Source organism: Muscardinus avellanarius, assembly GCF_963383645.1.
Source record: "Muscardinus avellanarius genome assembly, chromosome: 4".
Classification (NCBI taxonomy): domain Eukaryota; kingdom Metazoa; phylum Chordata; class Mammalia; order Rodentia; family Gliridae; genus Muscardinus; species Muscardinus avellanarius.
In genome coordinates, this window is record NC_137789.1 from 132,094,203 (window position 1) to 132,108,564 (window position 14,362).

The 14,362-nt window shown below is 53.0% G+C and overlaps 1 protein-coding gene across 1 annotated transcript; it reads left to right on the forward strand.

The window, feature by feature from the left end:
* Positions 1–921: 921 nt before the first annotated feature.
* Positions 922–3,463, forward strand: NKX2-3 (NK2 homeobox 3; the record flags this gene model as incomplete). The annotated part of the gene is made up of 2 exons (XM_080694409.1): positions 922–1,270; positions 2,727–3,463. 2 exons carry the CDS (start codon positions 922–924, stop codon positions 3,461–3,463), a joined length of 1,086 nt encoding a protein of 361 aa, XP_080550535.1.
* Between the last annotated feature and the right edge of the window lie 10,899 nt (positions 3,464–14,362).

Here is a 14,362-nt window from a genome sequence, read left to right on the forward strand (position 1 = left end):
CTTCACATACCTGCTCTGTGCAGCTGCCGCAAGGGCTGCGGGGGGCAGATGCCATCTGGCCCCTGCCCCGAGGGGCTGGCGCTCTAGCCGGCCACCAGGCAGGCGCACACGCTTTACAACTAACGGGGAGGGCTAAGTGACGCGAACGTCCTTTGCCAACGGGAGCTGCGAGTTCCCCCTGGGAGATCGGGGGCGCTTCCTTGCAGGAGGTGGTGTTTGAGTACAGACTTGGAGGACAGCTTTCCACTCTTGGAGACAAGGGCGGGGAAGGACATTCCCGGTGGAGAGAAGACAACGAGGCGGAAACTGACACGTCGCTCATCCGTGGACAGATAAAACATTCCGTCTCCTTGGGGATCCAGGACGTTTTCCTGCCCTCGCAGCACCTGGAAAAACCACACTCGTGGCATCCTTCCCGGGCTTTGGTTCGTTAACAGTGAGCCTCCCAGAACTGGCCCAGGTAGGGACGGTGCAGACGGGCGCAGCGGGAACCAGTGGTTCGGACACCCAGGCCAGCGCAACCTCTCCAGCAGTGACTCGGACTTCAGGACCCTTATACTAATCCTTGTCTATTTCTGATAGCGCCGCAGCAAACCTTGGGGAGGACGGGAGGCGTGGCCCACAAGAGCTGCAGCCAATGAGGAGGGAGGCCCCGAGGCCGGCCCCGCCCCCGACGTGACGCAAGGCCCCGGGACAGAGGCTTCGCGGCCCGGGCCCCAGTCCCTGCAGTGGCTGTAACAAAACCCAGACCCCCAGGTTCCGGCCAATGGAAGCGATTTAGACTGGAGCTGGACCGCGTCTGTCAAAAGCCCGACTCGGCAGCGGCGGCGGAGTCCAGAAGGAGAGCTGGAGCCGCCGCGCTGCCTCCCCGCCCCCGCCGGGATTTATAGAGTATTTGGACTGGACAATTAAGTGGCCCTGATGATGTTACCAAGCCCGGTCACCTCCACCCCTTTCTCAGTCAAAGACATCTTGAATCTGGAGCAGCAGCAGCACTTCCACGGGGCGCACTTGCAGGCGGACCTGGAGCACCACTTCCACTCGGCGCCCTGTATGTTGGCCACGGCCGAGGGGACACAATTTTCTGACGGCGGGGAGGAGGACGAGGACGACGAAAGCGAAAAACTGTCCTATTTGAACTCATTGGCTGCAGCCGACGGCCACGGGGATTCGAGTCTCTGTCCCCAAAGCTATGTCCACGCGGTCCTGCGAGACTCATGCAGCGGGCCCAAGGAACACGAAGAGGAGGCCGTGAGGGACCGGAGCCAAAGTGAGTAGAGGGGGAAGGAAACGCACCCGCACACCTGGAGCCAGGCGCGCCCCAGACCGCCCACAGACCTTGCCAGCAGGGCTGCCCGCCCCTGGGGCTGGGGTCCGGCCTCGACCCTAGTCGACGACAGCTCCGTAAAATGCAGGTACCTGCGAGGGAGCGGGGGCGGAAGCAAGACAGGTGACCCCGACAACTGATCCCATAGAGGAGGGGGATATAATGCAGCTCCCCCCCCCCCAAGGGACCGTGATCACTTGCCGCCCTAAGGCTGATAAGCTCAGCTGCTTATCAGGTCCTAATATCTCGCAGTATTTTTGCTTCCCCCACAATGCTTTTCTGAAAAATAAGGGGGGAACAGGAGTCGGACTTTTCCCCTTTCCCTGCGTTGTAAGACAGGTTCTCCGAGGCCAGGGCAGCCACCCCCTCGTCTCCCAAAAGGCAGCACAAGCACGGTGTGTCTGCAGAGGCGTCAGGGCGCAGGAACTCTGGTAGAGACCCGCTAGGTGGTTTTCTTGGAGCTCAGCTTCTGGCACCCACAGCACCCGCAAAGGGAAGGAGGTGGTCTGGAGAAAGCAGGGCAAGGTGGTCGTTCCTTGGGGTGCTAGCACTCACATCCCCGGCGTGCTGCCCTTTTTTGAAAAATTGTACCCTTTTGCTTTGTGTCTCTGGCTTCAAGCCAAACAGAGAACGCGTTCAGTTTATACAAAATCTTGGTCGCTAACATGCAACCGGAGGTAACCAGATAACTGGATGAAACCTCCAAGGGACTGTTTCCGAGGGGACAGAGTCAAAGGATCTCTTTCCTCAAGAAGAGGTTGGATGTGGCAAAGGCCAAAGCCTCTTTTTCGACAGTTCCCTGGGCCTAAAATCGACAAGAAACTGTCTAAAACCAGTTAGTCATAATTCTTTTTCTAAGATAACACGGGCATCATCACGCACACCTTTGCATGCAGCCTTTTAAAAGCAAAAATAAATAAATAAATAAATAAATAAATAAATAAATAAATAGTCCCTGAGCGATGCTAACACACAGGCATTCCAAACAGAAGGATGTTCCGGCAACCTACGCACACGGTTCGCCCAGAACCAACACCTCCCACACCTTCAGCTGTGCGTGGTGGAGTGGAAGGCAAACGAGTTTGCAAATACTGCAGTCGTTCTGTAGTCCCAGGCTTTGGTCCCGAAAATAGTCATTAGCACGTCGAGCCGCACATTTAATACTGGCTAATCTCCTCTCTCGCAGATACTCAAGTTTTAATAAACGTGTACTAACTACCCCTCCCCCCCAACGCGCTTCCCATCGCTGGCATTTTTAAGGTACTGAGGCTGTCGCAGAGGCCCCGCGGCTCCAGGATCCACAAACTACCGCACGCTCCAAGTTTGCACCAAAGGGGGGGGGGCAGCACTGGGAGGCCGGGAGCAGCTAATGGACGCTGCTATTTTGTTTCTTCCGCAGAAAGCTGCCAGCTAAAAAAGCCTCTGGAGGCGGCCGGAGACTGCAAGGCGGCCGAGGAGAGCGAGCGGCCGAAGCCCCGCAGCCGCAGGAAGCCCCGCGTGCTCTTCTCGCAGGCCCAGGTCTTCGAGCTGGAACGCAGGTTCAAGCAGCAGCGGTACCTGTCGGCGCCCGAGCGCGAGCACCTCGCCAGCAGCCTGAAGCTCACGTCCACCCAGGTGAAAATCTGGTTCCAGAACCGCAGGTACAAGTGCAAGAGGCAGCGGCAGGACAAGTCCCTGGAGCTGGGCGCGCACGCCCCGCCGCCGCCGCGCCGCGTGGCCGTGCCGGTGCTGGTGCGGGACGGCAAGCCGTGCGTCGCGCCGGGCGCGCAGGCCTACGGGGCGCCCTACGGGGTGGGCGCCGGCGCCTACTCCTACAACAGCTTCCCCGCCTACGGCTACGGGAACTCGGCCGCCGCCGCCGCCGCCGCCGCGGCCGCCGCCGCCGCCGCCGCCGCGGCCTACAGCGGCAGCTATGGCTGCGCCTACCCGGGCGGCGCGGGCGGCGGCGGGGCCTCGCCGGCGGCCCCCGCCGTGCAGCCCGCCTGCAGCGCGACGGGGGGCGCCCCCTACGTGAACGTGAGCAACCTGGGGGGCTTCGGCGGCGGCGGCGGCGGCGGCGCTCAGCCCTTGCACCAGGGCGCGGCGGCCGGAGCCGCGTGCGCGCAGGGCACCTTGCAGGGCATCCGGGCCTGGTAGGAGCCGGGCAAGTCGCGCCCCACCGCAGCCCCCTCGCCGCGGGACGACGCGCGAGCCAGGCCAGACCCGAGGACCAGGTCCCCTCGTTAAAAAAATAAATAAATAAAAATGCACGCGTCTCGCTCGCCAGGACTCACTGGAGCCCTGGGAAGGGGGCTCAGGGCGAGGAGGATGCCCGTGTCCGGTGGCCAAGACTGTCACAAACGCAGGCTGCGCCGGGGAGGACGGGGCCCCGACCCCTGGCCCCGAAGGGAGTGCAGGAGGCTGGGACTCTGGCTGCCGTTTCTTTTCCCCGAATGAGAAAAGCTCTCCCTCTGCCTTCCCGTAGCCTCTGCAAAGCGTTGGCGGAGAACCTGGACCCAAAAATTTTAAAAAGAAAAGAAAAAAGGAAGGCCCAAAGGAAAGGTAAAAACAAAAACAAAAACAAAAACAAAAACTGGGAGCCTCGGCTTTGAGAAGTCCCAGGCTCCAGTGATGGGTCCCGGCCCCCTTTGCGGACCCGGCGGGCCCCACCACAGTCGATTTCTTTTTGCCAACCGCCTCCCCTCCGCAGCGGAGACCTCGGCTCGGACCTCCGGATTGTCGGGGAAGCTGGACTCTTCCAGGAAAACCGTCCGAGTGAGATCAAAAGGGTGTGTTTTGGGGGATTCTGAGCTAATCCAGGACCTGGTGGTCCACCGGAGGTGTTACCAGGTTTCCTTTCTGTTTCGTATTCTGTATTCAGCACATATTAATCTCTATATATAACCATATCCACACGCCGTGTACACACCCGCCGCCATACACTACAGGAGTCAATAAACAAGGTGCAATATTTTCAAACGATTGGCCGGCTACAGACTGTTCAGCCCAAAAGAGTGGAGAGGGATCCCTTAAACAGGGAAAGCAGCCTTCCCGGGCGACCCGGGGCCGGGTCTCCCCGGCGCCGAAGAGACTTGCCCGTGTCTCTTCCGTGGCCTTGTTCAGACATTCCTCTTTGCTGTCCTGGGAGGACCAGCCGGAGACGCGGGGCCTTGTGCGGGCCCGGGCTTTGTGATGTCCCCCCAATGGTGCCAGATGCTCGGACCTGCTTTCCGGGCCTCGCCGGGTTAAGACCTGGCCGCACCTCGGGGTGGCGGGGGCGCCAGCCTCGCGCCCAGGCCCCGGCGCGGCCGCGCTGGTGCTCGGCCCGGGCGGCGGCGCGCTCGGGGGCGCGGTGCTGCGCCCCGCCGCGGCCGTCTCTCCCCCTCGGCCGCCCTCCCTTCTCCCCCGGCGGCCGCGGCTTTATGCGGCTCCTCGTCACTTGCGGAGAATGCCTGTGCGAGGCCTGCGCTGCCACACGGCCGATTGTGAGCGTGCCAAGGCGGTGAATGGGGAGGCCTCGGCGCGCCGCGCCATTGTGGGGCCGGGCCTCGCTGAAAGGCGGCTCCGGGCCGGGAAGGTGCGGAAAGAATGGCTTTTTATTGGAGTCCCGAACAAAAGGTGTGGTAGGAAGGCGAGGTCCCCTGCGCGAACAAAAACCCCAGCGCGTCGGATTGACGTCCCCCCCGAGCTCCCCATGGCTTCTCAGAGCGGGGGCTTTGTGCAGCAGTCTGCTCAACAGAGGGACGGAGAAATGCGCGGGGGTTTTGTTCCCCGTTTTCTGTGCGCTGGGGGAAGGGGCGGCCGGGACGGGGGCTGGGCGGGCAGCGGGAGGGGCGCGCTGATTAGGCCGCGCCGGCCGGGGCGCGGAGACTTTCAGCGGGAGTCGGAGGCCTGAATGCAGGGTCATTATTGCTACAAGTTTAGCAATTTCGCCCTTACAGGAGGGGGTGGGAGCCGCCGGGCTGCTGCGGGGCCTGTGGGCTGGGGAGCGGGAAGGCCGCGCGGAGCAGGAAGAGAAAGGAGGAGGGAGGGGAGGGAGGGAGGCGGGCAAGGGAGCCCTCGGGGACCATCTGACCGCCCAGGATGCGTCTTGGACAGGTCCAAAAGGGCTTAGCGGGAGGCTGCAGAAGCGGTGCTGGGGGCGGGCGGGGGGGGGCTCCCTCCCCTCCTCTCTTGGGCAGCAGAAAAACCCGGGAGCCGAGCGCGAGTTAGTGCGACAGGCTGCCCGTCCCTTGGCTCCTCACCGACAGTTCTCTCCAGCCCCTCGCCGCCTCCCGCCACCCAGGCGGCCCAAGTCGTTTTCTTACCCAGCTCCCCTTCTGGAGTCACCTTCTCAGGGGTTGCTCAGGCTAAGAGCTGGGGAGGGAAATCTTGCTTCTTTACCAGGCTCTTCACTGCCTGCTGCTGCAGAAGATCCATCCATCCACCCACCCGTCCATTCATTCAATTATATGTACAGGGCACGCGGTATATATTTACTTGCAGTTCTGGATGCTAGGAATGGTGGTAGGAAGGTCTCCCTTAGACTCTTGGAGTTTATTTCCAGGTGCATGGATGGGGCTGTGACAACTAAATAAATGTTTTTCTTTCTTTCTTTCTTTCTTTTTTTTAAAAAGGTACATTCTAAAAAGGAAACAGAACCTTTCTGGGAGTTGGAGGCCCTTTAAGAGTAGGTGGTCAGGGCAAGCCTGTAGAGATTGCATTTAAATTGATTCCTGGATGACAAAAAAGGAGCCAGCCCAAACAACAGTGTGTTCAGTCTCCACCACCTGCCTCTGCGGCCCTCCCTGGCCTGGGATGCCCTAACACCCTCTTCTTTCTGGTCTACTCGGCTGCTTTCCTGAAGCACTCAAGTAGAGGTAAACACTTCCTCTTTGGTGCCACCACGGGCCTAGGTACTTTCCAATATTATAACATGTTATAGTGCAAAGATTTATCTGCCTCTCTCTCTCTCCATGTGAGGTCCTGTAGGGCCAAGGTGGCATCTTTTCTCTCTGGGATATCACAGTTGGAGCTGAGAAGGCTAGGGGCTGCCCTGCAGACTTCACAGCCCTGCAGACAGCCCTGGTGCTATCAAGCTGGGACTTTGGCAGCAGCTGTGATGGAGATGGTGGGCAGGACTCCTGGCTAACTTGGGCCTAGGCAGGACACCTGGCAACCTGTCCCAACTGCAGAGCCAGGTCTTGCCTACCATACTCCTGGGCACATGCTTCCTCTGCAAAGGAAGAGCCTACAGCCCAAAATCTAGGAAAGGAGGCCTGAGTGAGAACTTGGTGAAGACCAGACACCAGGACATACAGCTTGGGAATTGGGGAGAACTTGGAGATGAGCAAAGGAGCAAGATACAGGACCCAACTAGGCACTGAGAGAACTGTAGGTGAGCGGAAGCCAGCCGGTTCACGCCCAAGGGAGAGCTTCAGTGCTTGCTCTAGGTCTAGGAGCAAAGTCTGAGAGAATCCACCCTCGTACCCTGGGGGCTTCCTATGTCAGCAGCTACTTTTTCTCCAGTCCAGTCCTGCATCCTGCTGGGCCATGGCCTCTGGTCCTCCCAGCATCAGACCCCACCCAGCTTCCTCCAGGCCCACATTAGTCTTCCTTCACTCGGCATCCTCTCCTCTTCTGGAAGAGGCGTGTGACCCTGCTAGAGGAAACACAGCTGGTTGTATGGACTGGCTTCCCTGTAGTTTGCGTGTCTTAAGAAACCTAAAGCCAGCCTGGACCACCCCCCTCCCCAGTCCCTACTCTGCTTTGGAGCCTGCAGGCTACGGGTATAAATAACTCCCATTGCTTCGTGGAAGGATATCCGTACTGGTCATTGCTAGGGTTCCAGGACCAGGAACATCAGATTTTGAACAAACGAAGTAAGTCACCCCTCCCTCTGGGCTTAGAAAGCTCTAAGGCAGAGAAAGGGGTGAAGTTTATGATTTCAGAGACAATTTCCAGCTCAAACCTTCATTGCCCCTTCCCACCTGACTTGAACCACACCTGCCCAGGCAGTGAGCACTGGTGCAGGGGGTGCTGAATAGGTTCTAAATAGGTTTCCACCCTAGACTAAATAGTATTTTCTTCCATAAGATCCTGATCTTGAGTAGTTAGGAAGATGAACTTTGGACGTAAACTCCATTCTAATATCAACTGACCTTCAGTTTCCACCTTTATATAATGGGTATGTTTAGAATGTCTGTTTTAAAAACTATTATATATAAATATATGGTACTGGGGATGGAACCCAGGGGCATTCTACCTCCCAGCTACACCTCCAGTCCTATTTTTTATTATTTATTTTGAAACAGGGTTTCACTAAGTTGCAGAGGGCCTCACCAAGTAGCTGAGGCTGGCCATAAACCTGTGATCCTTCTGTCTCAGCCTCCCAAGTACTGGGATTACAAGTATGCACCACCAAGCCTGGCTCTTAATACAGTAAAGCATACAAATATTAAGTATACAAGTCAGTGAAGTGTGTGTGTGTGTGTGTGTGTGTGTGTGTGTGTGTGTGCCAATCACCTTGGTTTTGAAAAATTAAATGAGAAGATCTATTATACAATCTTTGTAGGTCTGGTATTCATCCTGGGCTGCATCCTTCAGCCTGGTTGATGCTTAGCAGTGCTTGAGAAGCAGGCTGGGATGCCACAGGGGACAATCCTGAGAATTCCAAACCCCAACACTGCAAACAACCCCAGCACCTTAGGTAGCCGTTGTAGGCAGGGACACTGCAGTGTGGCTGCGTGTAGACCAAGGGCACCGGGGGTTGTGAGGGGGTGCTGGCCTCTGAGAGCTTATTGCAGGCTTCCACCTTGGCGACTCCTGAGGAATTCCACCCAAGGGACAGATCGTGCCCGGTGGAGCCTCGAGAGTCCCCACCAGCCCAGGCCGCAGACCCCTGAAGGGTTGTCCATGACCTGCAGCGACCATGAATGCCTTGGGCCGCCTTGTGCGGGGTGGGGCTGGTGGGCGGCGCTTCCCTGGAGGCCCAGGAGCTGAGGCCTGTGCTTCAAGGCCGGTCTCTGCCTCCTGCTCACCACCCGAAGTTTCAGGGTTCAGGGCCCCAGATGTCATTTCCCAGGAGCTTTCCTTCTTCCAACTCCAGGGACCTGAGCCCTGGAAAGAGGGCGGCTGCCCGTGACTGGACAGAGATCATTAGTGACCAGCCGCAGCCTGGCAATTCGGGGAGAGAAAGGCTCCTTTGAGGCGCCTGCGGGCAGTGCAGGTGCGGGGTGCAGCATCTGCTCCGAGGCCAGGCGCCTTCTGCCAGGGAGGCCCGGGCGGTCAGAGTCTGCCGGGATGGCACCGGCCGCCCCTGGAGAGCCAGCTGACTGCGGGGGTGCGGCCCAAACTGGAAGGGCCAGCAATCCCGACCCTTGCAACCTGGATGCCAGCCAGACCCGAGCACCAGGTAGGATGTCCGGGATGCGGTTGCCGCGGCCCCTGTAGGGAGGGGGCACTGAGCTCACAACCGCGTTGGCTTTGTTGAAAGGATACCACCCTAGACTGCGGGGTGCAAGCCATTAATGGCAGCAATTTAGAAACTTTCTTAAGTATGATATCTATATAGCTCGCTCTTTTTTTTTTTTTTTTTTTTTTTTGTCCTGGGGATTGAACAGAGAGGAGTTCTGCTACTGATCCACACCCCCACCCCCAGCCTCTTACCTTTTTTTTTTTTTAAATAAGGTCTCACCACGTTGCTGGCCTCAACCTCACTCGTGATCCTCCAGTCTTAGCCTCCCAGCACTCAATCTTAATTAAATGAACACTCCCCACACCTCACATCTTGTCACTGCTATAACCCCCAAGGATAATCACTATCTTAAGGGTATAGGTTAGTGTTACTGTCTGGGGAACACTGTATAAGTGGAAGCCTGTAACATGTACTCTTATGTGCCTGGCTTCGTTCATTTGCAAGATTTATCCATCTTGCTGTGTGTACTCAGTTTATTCTAATTAGAGTATCCCGTTTTGTGGTATAGTCACCATTTCATGTTAATAGTGAATGTTTATACACCCATGCATGCACATATAAGAACTTACGTGCCATTCACTTCGGCTTTGAAAACTTAAATGAGATGATCCATATAAAAACAGCTTGGAATCACTTTTATCCATTCTGCTGTTGACAGGCATTTGGATAGTTCCTAGTTTTTGACTGTTCAGAGAGCTGCTAGAATATTCTAGAACAGTGTTCAATACATCTTTCAGTGATGATGACAGAAATATTCTATCTCTGAACTGTTCAATACATACGTAACCACTTGTCACATGTGGCTTCTGAGCACTAGAAATGTGACAAGTGTGGCTGAGGTCATAGATGAACTTTTAATTTTCTAAAAATCATAATTCAGCTTACTCAATTTAAAGTAGCCACATATGGCCAGAGTTATTATATTGGACTGCACAGTTCCAATACAGCTGGGACAGTTCCAGTGATTGTGATACACATTCCTATTCAGATTGTGCACAGAAGTGCTGCCACTACCCCAGAGCGTGAAGATCCACTTGTCCACTGGGCAGTTTTCTACAGCTGGTTGTGCCAGTTCACACTCCCACTGGCAGTGGCGTTATTTAGCCAATGCACCAATATTTAGTACGTTCATTCATTTCTCTTTTAGTTTAGTCATTTTGGTGAGCATGGAATTAGAAGGGGCTTTTGTCCACTTTCATGTAGGATTATGGAATTCCATTTAGCTATGGTGAAGATGCGGGTGCGGATGATGATGGTGATGGTGGTTGGGAGGCTTACAGGTGTTAATCAAGTCTAAAGCTCACCTTTTATACCACTCCACCGTGCAGCCAGGCCCTCACCCCATCAGCTTCTCCACAAGGCATGGGACCCAGGGTGTCATCAGGACTGAGCCGAGGCCATCCATCCCCCACAGCTCTTGTTACTTTATTTCTTTCCAGAATCAGTGCCCCCTCTTCCTTCACTGTTACTTGTTGCAATATCTCACCAGAAGCCATAGGGAGATTGCCCAGCAGGCTACAATCACAGTGGACACGCCGGGTTTTGTTCTGGCTGCAGTGTTAGTTGGTAAGTTGGTTCTGCCATTTAGCAAACAGCATTGGCACTCCTTTGGTGTGCTATCTCACTGACAAGTTGAAAAGCAAAGTCAGCCCTGGGGAGGTGGCACAGGGACTTCCTACTGTGTGTCAGGGTGTTTGTGTGTGTGTGTGTGTGTGTGTGTGTGTGTGTGTGTGTGTTGATTTATAGACATTCTCTCTTATTCTCAGAATAAACACGTGCGTGAAATGTTCCATGTTTATACAGGAAGAAACTGAGGCTCAGAGAAGTTAAGTCACTCCTGCCAGCCCTGTTTTATTTTTATTTTGAAACAGGATCTTGCTGGGTTGATGAGAGTCTCATTAGTTGTGGAGGCTGTCCGTTCTCAAACCTGCAATCCTCCTGTTTCAGTATCCCAAGTACTGGGATTACAGGCATGTGCCACTACACCTGGTCATTTCTGATGCCTTCTATCTCTTTTCATTTTACACTTGAGCCCTGACTGGTGTAGATCTTGAAATCTAGATTAAGTGAGATGCTCTCTGCTAAACCTCCCTTTGGACAGACCTACACTGATCATTGACATTGTGTTGACAATTAAGCAAAGAAAGTGCTTGTTGCATTATGATCCCAGGGAATTTACTTTGTGCGACACAGGAATTCTTACCAGCCTGCGGGCAAAGAGCTTTTTGCCTGGGGGTGGAGAGGAAAACTGAGTATATTTTAAGCTCATCATTGAAACTTGTTACTTGAGAATGTCCCAAGGTGAATTATTTTGTAAAGCGAAGTATCCCTTTGAAGTATGAATAGTAACTCAGCATTTGTTTTATACACTTAGGGTTTCAGGGCATTAACATGAGTGGTGAGCAACTCAAAATTATAAAACAGATTCACTGATATTTCCTATATAGGTCTTCACTCACTGAGAAAGGTTTTGAAAATTTCTCTGGGACCATCTTTTTTTATTTTTTCAGAGGGCCTCACCAAGTAGCTGAGGCTGTCCGTGAACCGTGATCCTCCAGGTCTCAGCCTCCCGAATGCTGGGATTACAAGCGTGCGCCACCATGCCCGGCTGGGACCATCTTGAAAGTAAGCTTTCAGGGAGGTGGGCAGATTACTTCTTGATCCAGATGACAAGTAATTAAAGTCCACTACCCCCACTGGCTACTGGTGGTTTCACTTGAAAGTGTTTAAACAAAGAGTGATGGGGATAGATTCAGAGCTGGTTGTTTCAGAGAATGAGAACATAACCACATAGCCCCAGTGGTGACCTATCTGCGTATAGCAGTTTAGAATCCCTGGTCACAGCAAGTAAGATCCAGGATAGAGGGACCAACCATCTTGATTTGGCTGGTATTGGAGGTTTCCTGGGTTGGACTTTCAATGCTAAAACAAGGATATTCCAAGCAACCTGGAAGGTTAATTGCCTACTTTGGAGTGTGTGTGTGTGTGTGTGTGTGTGTGTGTGTGTGTGTGTGTGTGTTAGTTACTAGGGATTGAACCCAGGGGCATTCTACTTCTGAGCTATACTCCCAGCCCTATGTTATGTTTTATTTTGAAACTGAGTCTCATTAAGTTGCTAAGGTTGGCTGCAAACCCGAGATCCTCCTGTCTCGGACTCCCAAGTATTGAGATTACAGGTATGTGCCACCACACCTAGCTCTACTCTGGAGATATTCTACACACATTTTGTCATTACAATTAAGAAAAAATGGGGACTCCATTTTCTTGATGGAGTTTTGCTGAAGGCATTCACGTCTATGCATGATTTCCAATAATCTTCAATGTTACCTTTTGACTTAGTCATCTTCTCCCAGGGTGGGCTCAAGACCAAATGGATGATTAAATCAGATGTCCTTTAAGGCCCTTTTCAGTGCTGAAGTTAGTTTGTTACATGCCTAAAGATTCATCTATAAATTTCAGTAAAGAATCACCAAAGCCCAACTCTCCTCTGAAGTCAAATTCTGTTTGCAGAATCCGAGGGGGAAGATGGAGGGGGGATGGAGAGAGGGTGCAGGAGGGATGGGAAGAGGAGGAAGGGGGCCCAGTGGAGGTTTGAGGAATGTTCTCCCAGGCCATTAGCAGAAGGCAGGCTGTCCGTTTAACTCACAGCCACCTCTGGCAATGCGGACACAGCATCGCCATCCCCAGATCATCACCTGGAGCCACTCACATCTCACTTCCTGCCAGCGGTGTCACCGCCCCTGGTCCTTGTCCCTCTGTTCAGAACATGATGTTTGCCCCAAGAATTTCCCTGCACGTGGAGCAGAAGGAAGCAGAACTGAGGTTCAAGCCCTGGATCGCGTATCCTCATCAACTCCTTCACTGCATGCTGGAGCCCCCAGAAGGTGCCACCATTCCCATTTGGAGTCAGAGGTCAAAGTTGAGAACACAAACACTTTGTGAATGACACAATCCAGGGTCCAAATCAAGGTTTATCTGAGCCTGAAGCCTAAGCTTGTGTCCCCTTGGCATGGGTCAATCACTAAGCCCTGTACTAATGCCCGCACGAATCATGTTCCCAAATGTCTCTTACTCAGAGGTACTTAGCCAGACATGGCGTAATCCCAATACTTGGGAGTCTGAGACAAAAGGATCATAGGTTTGAGACCAGCCTCAGCAACTTAGCCAGACTCTGTTTCAAAATTACAAATAAATAAATAAATAAATAAATAAATAAATAAATAAATAAATGCCAAGTGTGGTGGCCCATGCCTCTAATCTCAGTACTTGGGAGGCTGAGATAGGAAGATTTCAGGTTCAGGGCCAATTGCAGCAACTTAGTGAGACCCTGTTTCAAAATATGAAATAAAAATAGGGGTAAGGTATAGTTCAGATGTAGAACACCCCTGTGTTCAATCCCTAGTGCCAAAAAAGAAAAAAGATAGATACATCTGTTTTTTTTCCCTTTGGTGGTACTGGGGTTCCTGGAAACCCTTCTACCTCCGGGTTACACTCCCAGACCTATTTTTATACTTTTTTATTTGGAAACAGGGTCTCTTAAGCCAGCGTGGCTGGCTTCGAACCTGCGCGATCCTCCTGTCTCCGCCTCCCAAGCGCTGGGATTACAAGCGTGCACCACCACGCCAGCAAGATACATCTTTTCAACCATACTATGGCTCTTCACTATGTGTGCAGCCAAAAAAAAAAAAAAAAGACCCTTAGAGAATCTCCATTTCCTCACCTAGTCAGCCAAGTTTCTCGTTATTGTTTTGATGATCTACACTCTCCTTATTGTCCCTCCCTCCACCTCTATCTGCCACAATCATTTCTGGAGGAACCCCTCGGGTCTTCCCAAACTTCTCCTAACTTCCTCAGACATGGTGGCACACACATTCCCAGCTATTCTGGAGGCTGAGGCAGGAAGATCACAAGCTTGAGGCCAGCCTCAGCAACTTAGCAAAATGCTATTTCAAAATAAAAGTAAAGAGGTCTGGGGATATAGCTCAGCATTTGCCCAGTATTGATGAGGCCTGGGTTCAACCTCCAGCACTATGAAAACTAACCAACCAACCAGCCAACCAACTAACCAACCAACCAGCCAACCAACTAACCAACCAACCAATCAGCCAACCTACTAACCAACCAACCAGCCAACCTACTAACCAACCAACCAACCAGCCAACCAACTAACCAACCAACCAATCAGCCAACCAACTAACCAACCAATCAGCCAACCAACTAACCAACCAACCAGCCAACCTACTAACCAACCAACCAAGAAACGTATCCTAACTTCACTCAAGTTCCTCCATGGGTGAAGTCTTTCCCAGCCAACACAGCACACAGCAATTGCACATTCTTTCACTACAGATTAAATACAAAATTGGTCTAAATAGACTTGTTTGTCTTTGCATTATTTCCATCCTTAATTAGGGAATAGCTCCTTGAGGGTAAGTATCAGGCTTTATGCTTCATTTGTCTTACCCACAGGGATAGATATAAATGACCTAATTTAGCATGACAAATATTAGGAAGGCTGAGACAGGAGGATCAGGGTTCAAGGCCAGTCTCAGAAACTTAGTATGAACTGTTTCAAAATAAAAAATAAAATATTACTGGGG